Source organism: Triticum urartu, chromosome 3 (genome assembly GCF_003073215.2).
Source record: "Triticum urartu cultivar G1812 chromosome 3, Tu2.1, whole genome shotgun sequence".
Classification (NCBI taxonomy): Eukaryota; Viridiplantae; Streptophyta; class Magnoliopsida; order Poales; family Poaceae; genus Triticum; species Triticum urartu.
In genome coordinates this window covers 29,583,431-29,605,876 of record NC_053024.1, presented here as the reverse complement: position 1 = coordinate 29,605,876, position 22,446 = coordinate 29,583,431, and the positions used below count along the sequence as shown (strand labels likewise).

Sequence of the window (22,446 nt, the reverse complement as noted above, 5' to 3'; positions counted from 1 at the left end):
AACAAGGATTTCGATGCAGATTTGGTGGCTCAATTCTTTGCTACCGTTCATCTTGGAACTGATGCCGACAGGACCCTGACTTGGATGACCAATGGCAAGTTGCTTTCCGTCAAGTGGAAGGCCTTCATGGACTTACTTGATGTGGAAAATCGCGGGCTTGAGAGTACTCCAGTAGGCTTCCGCCCTCACCGCAATACTACATCCACTCACAAGCAAGCCCTTTGGCCCTACTGCACTGTGAAGGTTCACCCAGTGACTAAGAAGGAAACCTATGAGTTGTCTACGTATCTGGACATTCTTCATCGTGTCTTCCGTGAGACTCTCTTCCCTCACATCGGGAATCTAGATATGGTCCACTCCTATCTCGTGGATATGCTTCTTTTCTGCCAGCATGAGAAGGAAGCAAACACTGGAGAGAGCCTGGACATTTCTCATGTTATGTGGTCTGAACTTCTCTTTGTCGTTTCTGAGCGCAAGTGCCCGATATATGGTCCATTCATCATGAGGCTCATTGAGAAAGCCTGGGCACATGTCTATCCCAGAGTGATGCTGGAAACCAAAGACTTGGTTTCTCATGAGATCAAGCATCTGAGGAAGAAGGACAATTGGGGCACCCCAGCGCCTAAACCCGGGGATCCGTCTACTGCTGTTGCTGCCATGGAGACTAAGGGTGGGGCTGCCACTGATGATCACGAGAAGGACTTTGGGCCCTCTAGTGAAGAACCTTCTTAGGCAAAGAAGCTTAAACACAAGATGAAGAAGCTTTTCTGCATGGAGTCTCATGGTCAGTACATGACTCATGTGGCGGAGAAGCAGGCCAGGGTGCGCCACAAGGAGCTCATGCGTCACCTGGGTGCGACCGTTGCCAGCGGTTCTGAGGGACAGGTCACTGAAGAGGAGGAATGGATTTACCATCATTGCCCTTGGACCGATTCAGACATCGAGAAATTTTCGACCAACGACGGAGATGCAGACGATCACGCTGAGATGTGATGTTCGAGATCCTCAGCTTGCCAGCACCTGGAGTCATAGCGTCGCTCTTTGCCCTTTTGGTGTCTCGATGCCAAAGGGGGAGAGAGTTTAGGATTTGTGTTGTTGCCGTGCTGCGAGTGTGTCTTTGTGTCTTGTGTTTTCTCGTGTGTTCTCTCGTTGTCTTTGTTTGGTTTGGTTTGGTGCCTATGAGACCTAAGTTCTAGACATATGGTGTGAGACATATGCTCCCTATTGCTACCTTATTACTTATGTCTATTCAGTACTGTAGTATCTTATGAGTTGCATGCTTGTCCTGCTTTATACCCTACTCTCATTTATCTTGTGCTTAGAATTGTTGGACTATAAAATATAGGGGGAGTGTTGATCCGGATGTGTGTGTCTTGCATTCCAAAGGCTCCACTAACTAGGTGCACACATTCAGGGGGAGCCCGTCTATATTTTGTAGTTCTAATTATTCTTACTTTTATATCTTTTCCCTGCGCAAATCCCTAGTTGTCATCAATCCACCAAAAAGGGGGAGATTGTTGAGGCATATATCTCTCGATGTGGTTTTGGTGATTGATGACAACATGTTTGCGGACTAATCGTGTGCTTTGAGTATTTCAGAGATTCATCCGTGGCACGAGACGATTTCTTCCCCTCGGAGTGTCATTCAAGACGGTGTAGCTCTTTCGTTTCTCTTTCGGTGGACTAGTTGCATAGAGGGCACCGTACTATCAAGAGGGGGTCCGCTGGGGTATTGCTTGGGTGGAATCAACATGTACACATCTGCTTCTCACCCTCAGAGCTCTTCCACTTCGATGGAGAGATCTCTTCTCTCTTGTGTCTTGTCTGGGTCCCAGCGGTAGTACCGTGCAACCTAGCGGTAGTACCGCTGAGGGGTCACAAGCGGCAGTACCGCTCCACAGCGGTAGTACCGCCGGTGACTCCGCAGCAGTACTACCGCTGGCCTGCCTGGCCCTACCGCCTCGACCTCAGCTTCGACGGAGAGATCTTCTCTCTCTTGTCTAGGTCCCAGCGGTAGTACCGTGGTACCCAGCGGTAGTACCGCCGAGGGGTCACAAGCGGCAGTACCACTCCGCAGCGGTAGTACCGCCGGTGACTCCGCAGCTGTACTACCGCTGGCCTGTCTGGCTCCTACCGCCTCGACTCGAGGGCTCTTTTTCTCGTGTCGGGTTTTGCGGCACTAGTTGCGGCAGTAGAGGCGGTAGTACCGTTTTGCAGCGGTAGTACCGCCCTTACCACCGCGGTAGTACCGCTCTGGGTCCAGGTCCCTGCTGCTCTCCTCTACGCGGCAATACCGCTAGCTGGAGCGGCAGTACCGCTGGCTCAGCGGTAGTACCGCCCCCGCCTAGCGGTACTACCGCCCTCTGTGGGGCTGGTTGGTGGGACAACGGTTGGATTGTTGCCCCCACTATAAAGGGGGTCCCCTTCTTCCACGTTGACCTACCACTTCCCACTCAAGCTCCATTAATGCTCCAAGCTCCATTTTCGCCTGATCTATCTCTCTAGCCAATCAAACTTGTTGATTTGCTCGGGAGTGGTTGAGACGGCCCCGATCTACACTTCCACCAAGAGATTTTCGATTCCCCCACCTATCCCTAGCGGATCTTGTTACTCTTGGGTGTTTGAGCACCCTAGATGGTTGAGGTCACCACGGAGCCATAGTCCATTGTGGTGAAGCTTCGTGGTATTGTTGGGAGCCTCCGATTAAGTTGTGGAGATTGCCCCAACCTTGTTTGTAAAGGTCCGGTTGCCGCCTTCAAGGGCACCAATAGTAGAGTCACGGCATCACGCATTGTGTGAGGGCGTGAGGAGAATACGGTGGCCCTAGTGGCTTCTTGGGGAGCATTGTGCCTCCACACCACTCCAACAGAGACGTACTTCCTCTCAAAGGGAAGGAACTTCGGCAACACACCCTCGTCTCCACCAGCTCCACTCTTGGTTATCTCTCACCTTTACTTGTGCAAGCTATATTGTGTTGTATCCCTTGCTTGCTATTGTGCTTGTTGTTGTTGCATCATATAGGTTGCTCACCTAGTTGCATATCTAGACAACCTACTTTGATGCAAAGTTTAATATGGTAAAGAAAAGCTAAAAATTGTTAGTTGCCTATTCACCCCCCCTCTAGTCAACTATATCGATCCTTTCACCATGATTAACTCATAGTAGAAACAATTCTTGGCGGCTCTGAAACTTCATTCTCATATACAAACTGTTGCAAAATATTCTTTGCCAATTATTGTACAAAGAAACATTTAAGAACAGTTCATGATGAAGGTGGGGGGCATAAGCCTGTTTACATGATCTGCCAGCGAAGTTCGTAGTGCAGGGTTGCCAATTCCAGTTGAGCAACCGCGAGCAGAGTTCCTCAACTGTTACATAAAACATTCACGGGTAGCTAGGGAGAACCAGCAAGCTGGCTAATAGTATAGCAGAAGTGGGGATTGAATCTAAGGCACCTGTGCCGTTGTGCGCTGATGCTAGCCAGTAGAACACTGGGTGTTAATTTATCAACTGCTAGATGATGTCACAAATATGTCTTGTTGTATGTTTATAATATTAAGATTTTAGAAGCTCGAAGAACCGGAAGAATCAATAACGATCCTGAGATGAGAAGCTGCAACTAAATGATGGCCATATAATTCTTTGCATTTCATAATGACCTAATTATGATCCTGGTTTCAGTGAGAGATGATGAACGATCAACAAAAATTGATGGCCATGTTGATTGATCTGACTCCTTTCAATTTTGTCATATTATGTGGTTGGTCATAACTGTCTCTACAGTTTGATTAGGTTTGAAGGAAAAGGAAGAAGACATGGTGCAGCTCCGTGTGGAGGCTGCCGCTCGCCGGAGTTGGAAGGCAACGAAGGGTGTGGGAGGAGGACCAGGGAGGAGGAGGAGATGAAATGGGGATGAGGGGTTTCACTTTCTCTCTCTCACACAGATAAGGTTCGCCGTTGATGTGCCTCGTTTGCACGAGGGTGATACAGGAGCGAACGGTTGCTGCTACTGACATGTCAAGGACAACCAGTTGCAGGATTGGTGCAAAGATCTAACAGTGGCTGAGACGTTTGCTCGAAAGTCCTACAAATTTGACGTCACATTTAGCGATTCCGTAACTTTTTTGCTATTTACTCACCGCCTGTGAAGGGCCTAATTAATAAATTGGGCCACAAAATAGCCATCTTTTTTGGGGGTACTATTGTGGGTACCACAATACCAATAGCTCATACAACATGAACCCGAGTGAAGGAAAATCTTTCGTGCACGATTTTGTATTCACAAAGTTCCCTGCATGATGTGTAAATACAAGTGAAGAGCCCAACAACTCTAACCATACGTGCAATATATATACTGATTCCTCTACAGCCGAACAGACCATCAAGCTGCATAAAAATCATTCTCCTACACATTGGCAATACCATACTTTTTGGAGTTTTGTTTAAGCAAACAGGTGCCAGTCCACAAACAATGAAGATATGAGAAGAAAACTGAAAATACATGTACAAAGGACACGGGGGAATAGTAGACACCGGGAAAGGGGTCATTATTGCTTGAGGTAGCTCACAACATTCTACGTCATTGGGCTCTCTCGTCGATGTGCTAAGCATGCCTACGCTCAAAGTTTGTGGAAATCCGATGCTCGGTGCTTCAGAAGCTTTCTCAAGTTTGAGGGCGGGTAGACGTGTGATGGCCACCAACAGCTCTTAACATAGCGACCCACAAAAACTGAACACGCAGAAGCTCACGCGTGATTGGTACAGCTGTTGTGGATGCTGGGCCGAGAAAGCTTGTGCAACTGGCTATGCTCTATTCTTTGTGAGCATCTTACATCTTGTACTCCATTTTCCCAGATACATGCAGCTTGTCATACAAAGTATTGGGTAACTATGTACTGATTTGTTCAGAGTGGAGAAGGGGCAACCTGGTGGCAAATCAGTTGCGAGTCGACGATGGCCTGCCTTCGCCATTTGGACCGATCAGCTCCATCATAAACAAGTTTGGCGATGTCAGCCTTGACATGATCATGATGGACGTCGTCATCCTGTCAGGTGCCACGGTTGTCACACTAATCAAAAAAATAATCCATCTCCACGAAAGTTCACAATTAGAATTAAATTATGTGCTACATCTCTGAATTTGCCACAGAGCAGCCATGAACTCAAAGTAGAAACAATTCTTCGCAGTTCTGAAACTTCATTCCTCACATACAAACCGCCACAATATTTTGGCCAATTATAGTAAAACGCAACACTTAAGATCAGTTCATGGTGAAGGTGAGCGGCATCAACCCGTGCACAGGATCTGCCGGTGAGATCCACAGTTGAGGGCTGCCAATTCCAGTTGAGCAATGGCGAACAGAGTTCATCAGCTGCTACATAAAACATGCACGGGTAGCTAGGGAGAACCAACCAACTTGTTAATACAACAAACGTGAGGATTCAACCCCGGGCACTTATGCGATGGTGCTAGCCAGTAGAAGCACCGCGTGTTACTTCAGCAATTGCTAGATGATGTCGCAAATATGTCTCCAAGAAGTTGAAGAATCAATAACGATCCAGAGATGGAAAGCTGTACCTACTCCCTCCGTCACAGTTTACAAGTCCTACGCGTATACCTAGGTTGCTAATTTTATCGCTCTAATATAAACTATATAACACAAAATTTATACATTTTGAAAATAGAACATCTGAAGTTTATATTGGTATATTTTTTGTAATATATGACTTGTATTAGGTTGATCAAATTGACAAACTAAGGGTACGCGTACGCCTTGTAAACTGAGAGAGAGAGGGAGTAAATGATTGTCATATAATTCTTCACATTTCATAATGATCTAATTATGATCCTGGTTTCAATGAGAGCTAATGAACAATCAACAAATTGATGCCCATGTTGATTGATATGACTCCTTTCAATTCTGTCACATCATATGCGGTTGCTCTTAACTATCCCTACAGTTTGACTTGGTTGGCATCCTGCTGATCATGGCCATGTGGAGAAGAGAATTAATAATCAAGTAGGGTCTAATATTATTGATAATTTTGGGGCTGGGAGAAGACTGGTGTCTCTTGCATAACCACCTTTTGACAGTGCATCAACAAAAACATTTTATTTCTTTCTCTTGGTATTCCTGAAGTTCGGACGTATACATGCTTTTAGCAAAGGTTAATTAGGAAGAGAGAAACCAATTTAGCAGGGTAGAAGTTTATCACTTGCAGATGAGGATAAGGGTATGAACACTCACTCGTACACACTATACTCATCTATATGAACGTAAACATGCAGACCCTACCTCTATGAACATAGCGAGGGACAGAACCAACAAATTCTAACATTGACGAAATCATCATAGACGCCTTATAGTCATCAAAAGCGTCAAGCTGGAGTGGTGCTTGGTGTCTCGATCGTTTTGTTTATGAACAATGTCTCCAAGTGCTAGAGTAGTGCCTGGTTCGTCAAGATTTGTTTCTTCATATTCATGACTGTAGTACACATATCATCAGACTTAATAGTCGGATGTATACAACAATCCACAATTTCGCATATGCGGCCATTTCTTTGTAAGGAAGAGCAGGATAACCACGTGGTAGCTTATCTGGTTAATATCTTGTGATGTCGTGCACCGGGCACACGCAGACAAGTTGCATGATAGGGACCGGCGAAAGAATTATATCTGTAAAAGGATACATACATATTAGTTGTTGCCAACTGAGAGCGATCTATTAAAACTAATTAAAGACGATGAACTGTGAGGAGCGTTGCCGTACGTGCACCCAACTACACGCATGTTGTCGTACCGGAGAGTGTAGAAGTCAGCGAGGTCAACGTGAAGAAGTGCTCGTCTCGTACCATGGAGTTGGGGCAGTGACCGTATGGACAGAGGAGCTGTCCAAGGAGCGATGGCATGGTGAGAGTCGCGTTGCCAGTGAGTCTGTGTCCGGCAAGTTGTTACATGACTCGAACACCTCTAGGTGGGATTAGTTTCCCTAATCACGGAACTTGTCGAGATCTAGCCCGATCTGGGCCAATGTTGGCACCCAGCTCCTCTCGAATTCCATCGATCCTGGCGGTGATATCATTTCCCTAGCATCTTGCGCACGGCCTTGACCCATGCCCACTTGGTGATCCTCGTTTGTTCGCTCCATGTTGTCCGAGAGATCGCCCTTTGGGAGATCTCAGATAGCCTTTGCCTCTGGTGTGAGTTCGTCCATCATCTTCTCATGCCAGCGATATCTGAATCGGGTGTTGTGACAATGCGTTGGAAGACCCCGGCTTCTCTCTCAGACTGTGCTCACAGGGGAATCTGATTGGGTCTAGGAATGACATCACAGACTGATTATCATCAATGATACTATAATGTAGCTGCAATTATCCACCCAACCACCCTCGCAGCGAGTTCGTTCATACACAGGCAGATAATTTTGAATTTGCTTTTAACTAGCAGCCTAGCCTCCGTTCCGAGCAACTTCCGTAGGATACAAACTGCAACCGTTTTATAAAAGCACTGATTTTCTTTCCATGAACTGAGGTAGCTAGTGGCTCACTAGTTTTGGTACCGACCCTGCACCGACAATATTTTCCTATTTTCTAGCGACATGACCGACAACCAAACTAGCTAGCTGGTACGATTCTACTCGGATGATTACAGTTTCACGTGATCCCGTGAACCATAAATAATTGCCTTTTGAGTCGTTTGTCCGCACCCCGTGGTGTACAAAGCAGCCTCGAATCATTGATGTTAGGCGAAACGGCTAAGGGAGACGATGAGATCGATTGATCATGTACTCGTACGTGCCAACGGTGCCCGTGAGCCTTAATGTTACGGTTGAACTCTGCTTCACTTCACTATAGCAGCATGCGGGCACTCCATCTGTACCGGACATGCTTCACTATAGCAGTTTAACTTAACCATTCATACGCTGGTCCCTAAACCCATAATTAGCACGTGCCATCTAGTCATACGACAACATTGTAACTGTAGCTCACGTACAATGATCATTCTAATGGTATTGCTTCGGTATTGTGAATATCAATACTTCTCTATATAAGCTTGGTTGAAGTTTACAAATTTTGACTTGAGGCAAAACAAATATGCAGAGTAAATAAAAGCGAAGGAAGTACATAGTCACGACTGCATAGCCTTGCGCTTTTGTTGGCTATCTTTCGCTGCATGCATGTCTCGTATGAGACCATGTATTTCTGAACGAAAATGTAGTGCTGAAAGTTCCTAAAATTAGTTGTAATCACATGTTAGTATAACATGGACGTTGCATGCATGGAAGACAGCCGTCGTCATCGGATAGAGAAGAAAGGAAGTTTCGTCTATACAGCTCACGATGATCTTCTGTCTTGAAAGAAGGTACTGATTGGTTTTGTACTACGCACTATATGTGAATGTTAAGCCGTCACATTCCCTCGAAGAATGGCAGTCTCAATCAGTCAGTTAGTTGATGGGATATTAATTGCTTCGAAGAGGAAGAAGAGCAAAGATCTGATAGACCTCTCTGGCTTTGGCTCTAACTCTGGTTGTTTATAAGTTCTTTTTTTCTTGCAGAAAGGAGGTTAAGCGGTAGCCTTTACATCATTGGATGCACACAATTCTCTATCTTGGAGTATCGACTATAGCAACAAAAAGAAAATACAAAGTGAAAACAAGGCCTGCGAACCGACCTGCGGTTGAATGGTTAGGAAGGCAGTGGTATCCCAGTCCATCAGGGTTCAAGTCCTAGAATTGACATTGGTGCTCGCATTATTTCTGTATTTATTCCAGGCTTCCGGCGATGTTCATTCAGTGGGAGAAGATATTTCTATCGACTGCGAGGCTCCTGTGGTGTAAAATCTCAAGATGCTATGACGACTCAATTTCTCGAGGTGCTCGTTTGGGTAGGATGTGCATGCGTGCGTTCATGGGGGTTAGGGCTCATTCGGTTTGGAGGAAACTAAAACGTAGACATTATGATTAGTACAGAAATTTGATAGGATGGCACTTACCTTCCTAAGGAATTGACTTGCCTCGTTTCTACATGTAAAATGAGCTTTGAGTGGACGTGTAGTTTTCTTCAAAAACACAGAAAATGAATAGTATTCCAACGAAATTCCTGTATACATTTCCTCCAAACCGAATGCATATATGAAAATTTTCCTCTCAAATCCTTGTTCTTATATTTTTTCTATGAAAATCCTCCAAACCGAATGAGGCCTGAGTGTATGCTTGTGTATGTAAGCGACTTCAATTGTATTGTATTAAAAAAAGTGAAAAACAAGTCCCCACAACAACCGACCATAATGAAAGTAGGATTATATTTTATTTTATTTTGTGGGTGAAAATTAAGATTATATATGACTCAAACAAACAATTTATTGAATCGCCATCAAAACCAGTTAAACAGTATCACATGCTACCATCTCTCATGTCTCACAGACTGCAACCAAAGGTCATATAGGCACTTGATCCTTCACATGTTGCAGAAAGAACCACATACAGAAGTACAGATCCATCCCGTATTATGATCCATGTGCTATACTGCTCCAAAGTCCAAACTAGCTAACATATATTACCCAGAAGCATGGCTGTGATTTGATATATAGAAATCCAAAAACAATGTTTCATCTCGCCAATACTTGAACACGATACACCACCAAACACATGATTGAACCAGAGACATGCCACACATACGTTTGCCAGCATGCATGTGAGAGTAGCTATAGCTAGAGACATTGTTAAGCACGTCACACTCACTCATTGAATCAGAAACATGAAAGAAAGCATCGAGACACAGTTTGAAAAGTAGTCCACGGAGCTTCACTGATTGCTCCCTCTCTTGCAAGCTGTTGATCGGATCACATCCGTCCATCCATAAAAAAATTCTATCATACGCTGCCAAAGTACGCAGAACAACCTTGAGAATGCATTATGCATGCATGTTAAAACCATGCACCGAGTTAGAACTTGGCCTATAAATGCAGCTCTCTTTTCCTCCCAGTTCTCATCAGTCCCTTGCCAAACAACATGTCTTCTTCTTCTTCTTCTTCTACCCGGGTCTCCCAGCTGGGCGCCGCCAGCTTGGCGGCGCTGCTCGCGGCGGTGTGCCTCCTCCACGCCGGCGGGGCGGCGGCGGCGGAGCTGAGCGTGGACTACTACGACTGCACGTGCCCGGACGCGTACAAGATCGTGCAGGGGGTGCTGGTGGAGGCGCACCAGTCGGACCCTCGCATCTTCGCCAGCCTCATCCGCCTCCACTTCCACGACTGCTTCGTGCAGGGCTGCGACGGCTCGCTGCTGCTGGACACCTTCGACGGGATGGAGTCGGAGAAGGACGCGCGGCCCAACAACGGGTCGGCGCGCGGCTTCGACGTCGTGGACGCCGCCAAGGCCGCCCTCGAGGACGCCTGCCCCGGCGTCGTCTCCTGCGCCGACATCCTCGCCATCGCCGCCGAGATCTCGGTCGAGCTGGTACGTACGTTTGTCACTGTTGCCTAGTCACGTAGCACAGTGATCGAAGTGAACAATCGGTTGCATGAGCATGATTGGTTTGTAGGTAGGTTCGACGTAGCTTTCGGGGTGCATGCATGAATTGACGCCTCGTGTGTCATCTGTCGGTGCATCCAAGTACAAGGACACATCGATCAGACATGCATGCAAGATGCAACCGTACGAGCAAGCGAGTCGATGATAATAACGGATGCTAATTAAGTTTGCACGCATTATGCAGTCCGGAGGACCCGGGTGGAACGTGTTGCTGGGGAGGCTGGACAGCTTCACTTCCAGCAAAGCCGACGCCGAGAACCTACCGGGCCCCTTCGACGGCCTGGACGTGCTCAGAGCCAAGTTCCGGAACGCCACGCTCGACGACACTACCGACCTCGTCGCCCTCTCAGGTAACCAAACTCGCGCACATATACGTACATATCAGTGTTGCCAAATCTCGGTCGATGCTAAATACGTGAGATCTTGCGTGTACAGCATTCAATGAGAGAATATATATTAACCTTCTTGACTGTGTTGATCAAATGTCTCTAGGTGGCCACACTTTCGGCCGTGTGCAATGCCAGTTCGTCACGGGCCGGCTGTACAACTTCAGCGGGACGAACCAGCCCGACCCTTCCCTCGACGCGACATACCGAGCCTTCCTGTCCCAGAGATGCCCGAGGAACGGCGACGGGACGTCCCTGAACGACCTCGACCCGACAACGCCCGACAACTTCGACAGGAACTACTTCACGAACCTTGAGGTGAACCGCGGCTTTCTTCAGTCCGACCAGGAGCTCAAGTCAGACCCCGGCGCGGCGGGGACGACGGCGCCGATCGTTGATAGGTTCGCGGGCAGCCAGGAGGCCTTCTTCAGTAGCTTCGTGAATTCCATGATCAAGATGGGGAACATTAGGCCCGTGACGGATCCCTCCCAGGGAGAAGTCCGGAACCGCTGCGCGTTTGTCAATTCAAATTAGCGGGCAGGGGGGAGACCGCGTGTGGGTATACGCAAATGTGGCATCGTCATGGATGCAAGGATGAATTCATCTCTTGTCGTCTCTGGTGTAATAATTGGTTTATGTGTCAACCAATGTAAACATTTCATGCATGCTTGTTCTCTGACGTGGAATAAAGTGAAAATTTTATTCCCGCGTTTCTGTTGTTTTTTTATCACCATTACTTAGGGCATGTACAATGGTGCTATCTTAGGAGTGCCACGTAGGATAAATGATGAGGTGGAGGAGAGAGAACTCATAAGAGAAGGTTTGTCTTCTCTTATTTAAGATAAGACAAGAGATGATCTCTTAGCACAATATGTCTCATCATATTTTTAGGAATTGCTAGTTATTGAAGATAAGGCTAAGAGATGACTCATTGTAGACATTTTTCTTTGTCATCTCTAAATTACATGCAAAACTTCAGATAAGACTATCTTATCAACCATTGTACATGCCCTTAAAGCGTGAGAGATTTGCCAAGTTAGTTTTTTTTTTTCGAGACAAAGTTAGTTAGCAGAACTGGATGAAAATTGACACACCATGGGCCAAGCCCACTCTTGTCGAGGGCGACATAGCGAACAACACAACAAACATCAACCATACATACAGAGACTTGTTACTACTAGTAAATGCGCACATGCAACACATGTGTAATCTTAAGATTTGTTTTTGTTCAGTATAATATGATCATGAACATGGGTGACCAATCAAGCAATGCAAATGACATTAATAGTGAAGCTTAACTGCTGAATGTATGCATTGAAATCACCAACCGAAGAGTTTTCTAAACTCTGTTAAGAATCTTGATTTTCCTTTAGCTTTATCAAGTGTATACGTGGCTGCTTTTTGATTTTATCCTGTATAGAAACCATGGAAAACTGAGGTACGTGAAACAGTTTACCAGCCACCGCAAAAATGTCCGTATATCACACTCATTGGATGCACACTAATCAATATATCATATATGCCAGAACAGATAGCACACTTAATGAATCTATCAAATCTGAAGCAGCATGTCACTGAAAAATAAGGTGAACGAAAGGAAGCAAATATGAGAGACCGACGGGCCAGCAGCTGCATGTGGCGTGTACCCTGACAGTGCGAGATGACATGGAGATGAGAACTGATGGAAGTTTAGGAGGCGTCCTAGTCGACCGGCCAGGAGGCTTAGGCGGCATCCCCAATGGCCGGATAGTGTAGGAGGCGGCGTCCCCGACGGCCCACCAGGCGGTGTTGTCGGCTGAGGCTAGGCGAGGCAATGGGTTGGACGGCATAGAGATGTGAGGGTAGGTGAGGGAGTCCTGAATTAGGGGGTCTCCGGACAGCCGGACTATATCCTTTGGCTGGACTGTTAGACTATGAAGATACAAGATTGAAGACTTCGTCTCCTGTCCGGATGGGACTCTACTTGGCGTGGAAGGCAAGCTAGGCAATACGGATATGTATATCTCCTCCTTTGTAACCGACCTTGTGTAACCCTAGCCCCCTCCGGTGTCTATATAAACCGGAGGATTTTTAGTCCGTAGAACAACATACAATCATACCATATGCTAGCTTCTAGGGTTTAGTCTCTCCGATCTCGTGGTAGATCAACTCTTGTAATACCCATATCATCAAGAATAAATCAAGCAGGACGTAGGGTTTTACCTCCATCAAGAGGGCCCAAACCTGGGTAAAACATCGTGTCCCCTGCCTCCTGTTACCATCCGTCTAGACGCACAGTTCGGGACCCCCTACCCGAGATCCGCCGGTTTTGACACCGACATTGGTGCTTTCATTGAGAGTTCCTCTGTGTCGTCGCTGTTAGGCTTGATGGCTCCTTCTATCATCGATAGCGATGTAGTCCAAGGTGAGACTTTCCTCCCCGGACAGATCTTTGTATTCGGCGGCTTTGCATTGTGGGCCAATTCGCTTGGCCATCTGGAGCAGATTGAAAGTTACGCCCCTGGCCATCAGGTCAGGTTTGGAAGCTTAAACTACACGGCCAATATCCGCGGAGACTTGATCTTCGACGGATTCGAGCCCCTGCCTTGTGCGCCACGCGGTCACGATGAGTACGATTTAGCTCTACCATCGGACAGTATTCAAGAAATCGCACCGGCAGCCGCTCCGACCTTTAATTCGGAGCCAGTTGCACCTCCCATAGACGGGTGGAGTAACCCCGCCACAGAGGCCGCATCCCCAACGGCAATCGAGCCGAATATCGACCTTACCCTTCACAAGAGCCGTGTTGCGAAACTGCCGGACCCTTCCCCAGCCACAGACTCCGAACCGCCTGCGCCCGTGCCTATCAAATCCGACTGGGCGCCAATCATGGAGTTCACCTCCGCGGATATCTTTCAGCACTCGTCCTTCGGCGACATACTGAATTCATTAAAATCTCTCTCCTTGTCAGGAGAGTCCTGGCTGAACTTGTTGGAAATATGCCCTAGAGGCAATAATAAATTGATTATTATTATATTTCCTTGTTCATGATAATCGTTTATTATCCATGCTATAATTGTATTGATAGGAAACTCAGATACATGTGTGGATACATAGACAACACCATGTCCCTAGTGAGCCTCTAGTTGACTAGCTCGTTGATCAATAGATGGTTATGGTTTCCTAACCATGGACATTGGATGTCGTTGATAACGGGATCACATCATTAGGAGAATGATGTGATGGACAAGACCCAATCCTAAGCCTAGCACAAGATCATGTGTAGTTCGTATGCTAAAGCTTTTCTAATGTCAAGTATCATTTCCTTAGACCATGAGATTGTGCAACTCCCGGATACCGTAGGAATGCTTTGGGTGTACCAAACGTCACAACGTAACTGGGTGGACTATAAAGGTACACTATAGGTATCTCCGAAAGTGTCTGTTGGGTTGGCACGAATCGAGACTGGGATTTGTCACTCCGTGTGACGGAGAGGTATCTCTGGGCCCACTCGGTAGGACATCATCATAATGTGCACAATGTGATCAAGGAGTTGATCACGGGATGATGTGTTACGGAACGAGTAAAGAGACTTGCCGGTAACGAGATTGAACAAGGTATCGGGATACCGACGATCGAATCTCGGGCAAGTATCGTACCGATAGACAAAGGGAATTGTATACGGGATTGATTAAGTCCTTGACATCGTGGTTCATCCGATGAGATCATCGTGGAACATGTGGGAGCCAACATGGTTATCCAGATCCCGCTGTTGGTTATTGACCAGAGAACGTCTCGGTCATGTCGGCATGTCTCCCGAACCCGTAGGGTCTACACACTTAAGGTTCGATGACGCTAGGGTTGTAAAGGAAGTTTGTATGTGGTTACCGAATGTTGTTCGGAGTCCCGGATGAGATCCCGGCCGTCCACGAGAGTTCCGGAATGGTCCGGAGGTAAAGATTTTTATATATGGGAAGTCCTGTTTTGGTCACCGGAAGAGTTTCGGGGTTTATCGGTAATGTACCGGGATCACCTGGAGGGTCCCGGGGGTCCACCAAGTGGGGCCACCAACCCCGGAGGCTTGCGTGGGCTAAGAGTGGTGAGGGACCAGCCCCTTAGTGGGCTGGTGCGCCTCCCACAAGGGCCCATGGCGCCTAAGAGGTGGAAAGGGGGCAAACCCTAAGGGATATGGGCCTTAAGGCCCATATTGGTGCGCCTCCCTCTCCTCTCCCCCTCTTGGCCGCCATCCTTGATCCCCATCTAGGGCTGCCGCCCCCCTAGGGGGTGGGAACCCTAGAGGGGGCGCAGCCCCTCCCCTTCCCTATATATATGAGGCCTAGGGCTGCCCATAACACACGCGATTCGATCTCTCGTTGGTGCAGCCCTGCATCTCTCTCTCCCTCCTCTTCTGTGGTGCTTGGCGAAGCCCTGCAGGATTGCCACGCTCCTCCATCACCACCACGCCGTTGTGCTGCTGCTGGATGGAGTCTTCCTCAACCTTCCCTCTCTCCTTGCTGGATCAAGGCATGGGAGACGTCACCGGGCTGTACGTGTGTTGAACGCGGGAGGTGCCGTGCGTTCGGCACTTTGGTCATCGGTGATTGAATCACCGACGAGTACGACTCCATCAACCCCGTTACTTGAACGCTTCCGCTTAGCGATCTACAAGGGTATGTAGATGCACTCTCCTTCCCTCGTTGCTGTCTCTCCATAGATAGATCTTGGTGACACGTAGGAAAATTTTGAATTTCTGCTACGTTCCCCAACAGTGGCATCGTAAGCTAGGTCTATGCGTAGATTCTATGCACGAGTAGAACACAAAGTAGTTGTGGGCGATGATTTGTTCAATTTGCTTGCCGTTACTAGTCTTATCTTGATTCGGCGGCATCGTGGGATGAAGCGGCCCGGACCGACCTTACACGTACTCTTACGTGAGATAGGTTCCACCGACTGACATGCACTAGTTGCATAAGGTGGCTAGCGAGTGTCTGTCTCTCCCACTTTAGTTGGATCGAATTCGATGAAAAGGGTCCTTATGAAGGGTAAATAGCAATTGGCATATCACCGTTGTGGCTTTTGCGTAGGCAAGAAACGTTATTGCTACAAACCCATAGCAGCCACGTAAAACATGCAACAACAATTAGAGGACGTCTAACTTGTTTTTGCAGCAAGTGCTTTGTGATATGATATGGCCAAAGGTTGTGATGAATGATATATGTGATGTATGAGATGATCATGTTCTTGTCAAGGGAATCACGACTTGCATGTCAATGACGATGATGATCATGGAGCCCCGAAGATGGAGATCAAAAGGAGCAATATTGATATTGGCCATATCATGTCACTATTTGATTGCATGTGATGTTTATCATGTTTATACATCTTATTTGCTTAGAACGACGGTAGTAAATAAGATGATCCCTCATTAAAATTTCAAGAAGTGTTCTCCCCTAACTGTGCACCGTTGCTACAGTTCGTCGTTTCTAAGCACGCCGTGATGATCGGGTGTGATGGATCCTTACGTTCACATACAACGGGTGTAAGACAGTTTTACACATGCAAAACACTTAGGGTTAACTTGACGAGCCTAGCATGTGTATAGACATGGCCTCGGAACACAGAAGACCGAAAGGTCGAGCATGAGTCGTATAGAAGATACGATCAACATGAAGATGTTCACCGACGTTGACTAGTCCGTCTCACGTGATGATCGGACACGGCCTAGTTGACTCGGATCATGTAATCACTTAGATGACTAGAGGGATGTCTATCTGAGTGGGAGTTCATAAGATGAACTTAATTATCCTGAACATAGTCAAAAGGATTTTGCAAATTATGTCGTAGCTCGCGCTTAGTTCTACTGTTTAGATATGTTCCTAGAGAAAATTTAGTTGAAAGTTGATAGTAGCAATTATGCGGACTAGGTCCGTAAACTGAGGATTGTCCTCATTGCTTCATAGAAGGCTTATGTCCTTAATGCACCGCTCAGTGTGCTGAACCTCGAACGTTGTCTGTGGATGTTGCGAACATCTGACATACACGTTTTGATAACTATGATAGTTCAGTTAAACGGTTTAGAGTTGAGGCACCAAAGACGTTTTTGAAACGTCGCGAAACATATGAGATGTTTGAGGGCTGAAATTGGGATTTCAGGCTCGTGCCCACGTCAAGAGGTATAAGACCTCCGACGATTTTCTTAGCCTGCAAACTAAGGGAGAAAAGCTCAATTGTTGAGCTTGTGCTCAGATTGTCTGAGTACAACAATCATTTGAATCGAGTGGGAGTTGATCTTCCAGATAAGATAGTGATGTTTCTCCGAAGTCATTACCACCAAGCTGCTAGAGCTTCGTGATGAACTATAATATATCAGGGACATATATGATGATCCTTGAGATATTCGCGATGTTTGACACACAAAAGTAGAAATCAAGAAGGAGCATCAATTGTTGATGGTTAGTGAAACCACTAGTTTCAAGAAGGGCAAGGGCAAGAAGGGATACTTCATGACACGGCAATTCAGCTGCTGCTCTAGTGAAGAAACCCAAGGTTGAACCCAAACCCGAGACTAAGTGCTTCTGTAATAAGGGGAACAACCACTGGAGCAGAATTACCCTAGATACTTGGTAGATTAGAAGGCTGGCAAGGTCGATAGAAGTATATTGGATATACATTGTGTTGATGTGTACTTTACTAGTACTCCTAGTAGCACCAGGGTATTAGATACCGGTTCGGTTGCTAAGTGTTAGTAACTCGAAATAAAAGCTACGGAATAAACGGAGACTAGCTAAAGGTGAGCATGACGATATGTGTTGGAAGTGTTTCCAATGTTGATATGATCAATATCGTACGCTCCTCTACCATCGAGATTGGTGTTTGCGTTGAGCATAGACATGATTGGATTATGTCTATCGCAATACGGTTATTCATTTAAGAGAATAATGGTTACTCTGTTTATTTGAATAATACCTTCAATGGTCTTACACCTAAAATGAATGGTTTATTGAATCTCGATCGTAGTGATACACATGTTCATGCCAAAAGATAGTAATGATAGTACCACCTACTTGTGGCACTGCCATGTAAGTCATATCGGTATAAAACGCATGAAGAAGCTCCATGTTGATGGATCTTTGGGCTCACTCGTTTTTGAAAAGGTTTGAGACATGCGAACCATGTCTATTGGTGTATATGCATGAAGAAACTCCATGCAAATGGACCGTTTGGACTCACTTGATTTTGAATCACTTGAGACATGCAAATCATACCACATGGGCAAGATGACTGAAAGCCTCGTTTTCAGTAAAATGGAACTAGAAAGCAACTTGTTGGAAGTAATACATTTTGATGTGTGCAGTCCAATGAGTGCTGAGGCATGTAGTGGATATCGTTATGTTCTTACTTCACAGATGATTTGAGTAGATGTTGAGTATATTTACTTGATGAATCACGAGTCTGAATTATTGAAAGGTTCAAGTAATTTCAGGGTGAAGTTGAAAGATCGTCGTGACAAGAGGATAAAAGATCTATGATATGATCATAGAGATGAATATCTGAATTACGAGTTTGGCACAGAATTAAGACATTGTGGAAATTGTTTCACAACTAATACAGCCTGGAACACCATAGTGTGATGGTGTGTCCGAACATCATAACTGCACCCTATTGGATATGATGCATACCATGATGTCTCTTATCGAATTACCACAATAGTTTATGGGTTAGGCATTAGAGACAACCACATTCACTTTAAATAGGGCACCACGTAATTCCGATGAGATGACACCGTATGAACTATGGTTTAGAGAAACCTAAGCTGTCATTTCTTAAAAGTTTGGGGCTGCGACGCTTATGTGAAAAAGTTTCAGGCCGATAAGCTCGAACCCAAAGCGGATAAATGCATCTTCATAGGACAACCCAAAACAGTTGGGTATACCTCCTGTCTTAGATCCGAAAGCAATAAAGGATTGTTTCTAGAATCGGGTCCTTTCTCGAGGAAAAGTTTCTCTCGAAAGAATTGAGTGGGAGGATGGTGGAGACTTGATGAGGTTATTGAACCGTCACTTCAACTAGTGTATAGCAGGGCACAAAGAGTTGTTCCTGTGGCACCTACACCAATTGAAGTGGAAGCTTATGATATTGATCATGAGACTTCGGATCAAGTCACTCCCAAACCTCGTGGGATGACAAGGATGCGTACTACTTCAGAGTGGTACGTAATCCTGTCTTGGAAGTCATGTTGCTAGACAACAATGAACCTACGAGCTATGGAGAAGCGATGGTGGGCCTGGATTCCGATAAATGGCTTGAGGCCATATAATCCGAGAGAGGATCCATGTATGAAAACAAAGTGTAGACTTTGGAAGAACTACTTGATGGTCGTAAGGCTGTTGAGTGTAGATGGATTTTAAAAGGAAGACGGACAATGATGGTAAATGTCACCATTAAGAAAGCTCGACTTGTCGTTAAGATGTTTTCTGACAAGTTCAAGGAGTTGACTAAGGTGAGATTTTCTCACTCGTAGCGATGCTAAGAGTCTGTTGGAATTATATTAGCAGTCACTGCATTATTTATGAAATCTTGCAGATAGGATGTCAAAACATTGTTTCCTCGACGTTTTTCTTGAGTAAAGGTTGTATGTGATACAACCGGAAGGTTTTGTCAATCCTGAAAAGATGCTAATAAGGATGCAAAGCTCTAGCAATCCTTCTGAGGACTGGAGTGAGCATCTCGGAGTTGGAATGTACACTTTGATGAGATGATCAAAGATTTTGGGTTTATACAAAATTTATGAGAAACTTGTATTTCCAAGGAAGTGAGTGGGAGCACTATAGAATTTCTGATGAGTATATGTTTTAACATATTGTTGATCGGAAATGACGTAGAATTTCCTGGAAAGCATATAGGGTTTATTTGGGAAAGTGTTTTCAATGGAAAACCTGGATTAAGCTACTTGAGCATTGAGCATCAAGATCTATAAGGATAGATCAAAACGCTTAATGGTACTTTCAAATGAGCACATACCTTGACATGATCTTGAAGGTGTTCAAGATGGATCAGTCAAAGAAGGAGTTCTTGCCTGAGTTGTAAGGTATGAAGTTAAGACTTAAAGCTCGACCACGGCAGAATAGAGAGAAAGGACAAAGGTCGTCCCCTATGCTTAAGACATAGGCTCTACAGTATGCTATGCTGTGTGCCGCACCTGAAGTGTGCCTTTCCATGAGTCAGTCAAGGGGTACAAGAGTGATCCAAGAACGGATCACAGGACAGTGGTCAAAGTTATCCTTAGTAACTAGTGGACTAAGGATTTTTCTCGATTATGGAGGTGGTAAAAGAGTTCGTCGTAAAGGGTTACGCCGATGCAAACTTTGACACTAATCCAGATTATTCTGAGTAGTAAACTGGATTCGTATAGTAGAACAGTTATTTGGAAAGCTCCAAATAGAACGTGGTAGCTGCATCTAGGAGATGACATAGAGATTGTGAAGCACACACGGATCTGAAAGGTTCAGACCCGTTGACTAAACCTCTCTCACAAGCATAACATGATCAAACCCAATCTCTTGGGTGTTAGTCATGGATGTGACCTTGAGTGTTAATCACATGTCGATGTGAACTAATTATTGACTCTAGTGCAAGTGGGAGACTGTTGGAAATATGCCCTAGAGGCAATAATAAATTGGTTATTATTATATTTCCTTGTTCATGATAATCGTTTATTATCCATGCTGATAATTGTATTGATAGGAAACTCAGATACATGTGTGGATACATAGACAACACCATGTCCCTAGTAAGCCTCTAGTTGACTAGCTCGTTGATCAATAGATGGTTACGGTTTCCTGACCATGGACATTGGATGTCATTGATAACGGGATCACATCATTAGGAGAATGATGTGATGGATAAGACCCAATCCTAAGCATAGCACAAGATCGTGTAGTTCGTATGCTAAAGCTTTTCTAATGTCAAGTATCATTTCCTTAGACCATGAGATTGTGCAACTCCCGGATACCGTAGGAATGCTTTGGGTGTACCAAACGTCACAACGTAACTAGGTGACTATAAAGGTGCATTACAGGTATCTCCGAAAGTGTCTGTTGGGTTGGCACGAATCGAGACTGGGATTTGTCACTCCGTGTGACGGAGAGGTATCTCTGGGCCCACTCGGTAAGACATCATCATAATGTGCACAATGTGATCAAGGAGTTGATCACGGGATGATTGTGTACGGAACGAGGTAAGAGACTTGCCGGTAACGAGGATGAAAAGGTATCGGGATACCGGACGATCGATCTCGGGCAAGTACTAACCGCGTAGACAAAGGGAATGTATACGGGATTGATTAGTCCCTCACGTGGTTCATCCGATGAGATCATCGTGGAACATGTGGGAGCCAACATGGGTATCCAGATCCCGCTGTTGTTATTGACCGGAGATCGTCTCGGTCATGTCTGCATGTCTCCGAACCCGTAGGGTCTACACACTTAAGGTTCGATGACGCTAGGGTTGTAAAAGGAAAGTTGTATGTGGTTAACCGAATTGTTGTTTCGGAGTCCCGGATGAGATCCCGGACGTCACGAGGAGTTCCGGAATGGTCCGGAGGTAAAGATTTATATATGGGAAGTCCTGTTTTGGTCACCGGAAGAGTTTCGGGGTTTATCGGTAATGTACCGGGACCACCGGGAAGGGTCCGGGGGTCCACCAAGTGGGGCCACCAACCCCGGAGGCTTGCGTGGGCTAAGAGTGGTGAGGGACCAGCCCCTTAGTGGGCTGGTGCGCCTCCCACAAGGGCCCAATGGGCGCCTAAGAGGTGGAAAGGGCAAACCCTAAGGGATATGGGCCTTAAGGCCCATATTGGTGCGCCTCCCTCTCCTCTCCCCCTCTTGGCCGCCATCCTTGATCCCCATCTAGGGCTGCCGCCCCCCTAGGGGGTGGGAACCCTAGAGGGGGCGCAGCCCCTCCCCTTCCCTATATATATGAGGCCTAGGGCTGCCCATAACACACGCGATTCGATCTCTCGTTGGTGCAGCCCTGCATCTCTCTCTCCCTCCTCTTCTGTGGTGCTTGGCGAAGCCCTGCAGGATTGCCACGCTCCTCCATCACCACCACGCCGTTGTGCTGCTGCTGGATGGAGTCTTCCTCAACCTCTCCCTCTCTCCTTGCTGGATCAAGGCATGGGAGACGTCACCGGGCTGTACGTGTGTTGAACGCGGAGGTGCCGTGCGTTCGGCACTTGGTCATCGGTGATTTGAATCACGACGAGTACGACTCCATCAACCCCGTTCACTTGAACGCTTCCGCTTAGCGATCTACAAGGGTATGTAGATGCACTCTCCTTCCCCTCGTTGCTGGTCTCTCCATAGATAGATCTTGGTGACACGTAGGAAAATTTTGAATTTCTGCTACGTTCCCTAACAGACTATAGTCCGGCAGGATCGGGATGCGGATGACGAAGAAATTTCGCCGCCCACCCACCACCCACTTAGTAGCCACTGTCGATGACTTAACTGACATGCTCGACTTCGACTCCGAAGACATCGACGGTATGG

General features: G+C 46.3%; 1 protein-coding gene across 1 annotated transcript; it reads left to right on the top strand.

The window, feature by feature from the left end:
• Positions 1–9,986: 9,986 nt before the first annotated feature.
• On the top strand, positions 9,987–11,625 carry LOC125542541 (peroxidase A2-like). Its single transcript, XM_048705617.1, has 3 exons — positions 9,987–10,457; positions 10,717–10,882; positions 11,025–11,625. The coding sequence occupies exons 1-3, from the start codon at positions 10,014–10,016 to the stop codon at positions 11,450–11,452; spliced, it is 1,038 nt and encodes a 345-aa protein (XP_048561574.1). The 5' UTR covers positions 9,987–10,013; the 3' UTR covers positions 11,453–11,625.
• The last annotated feature ends 10,821 nt before the right edge of the window (positions 11,626–22,446 follow it).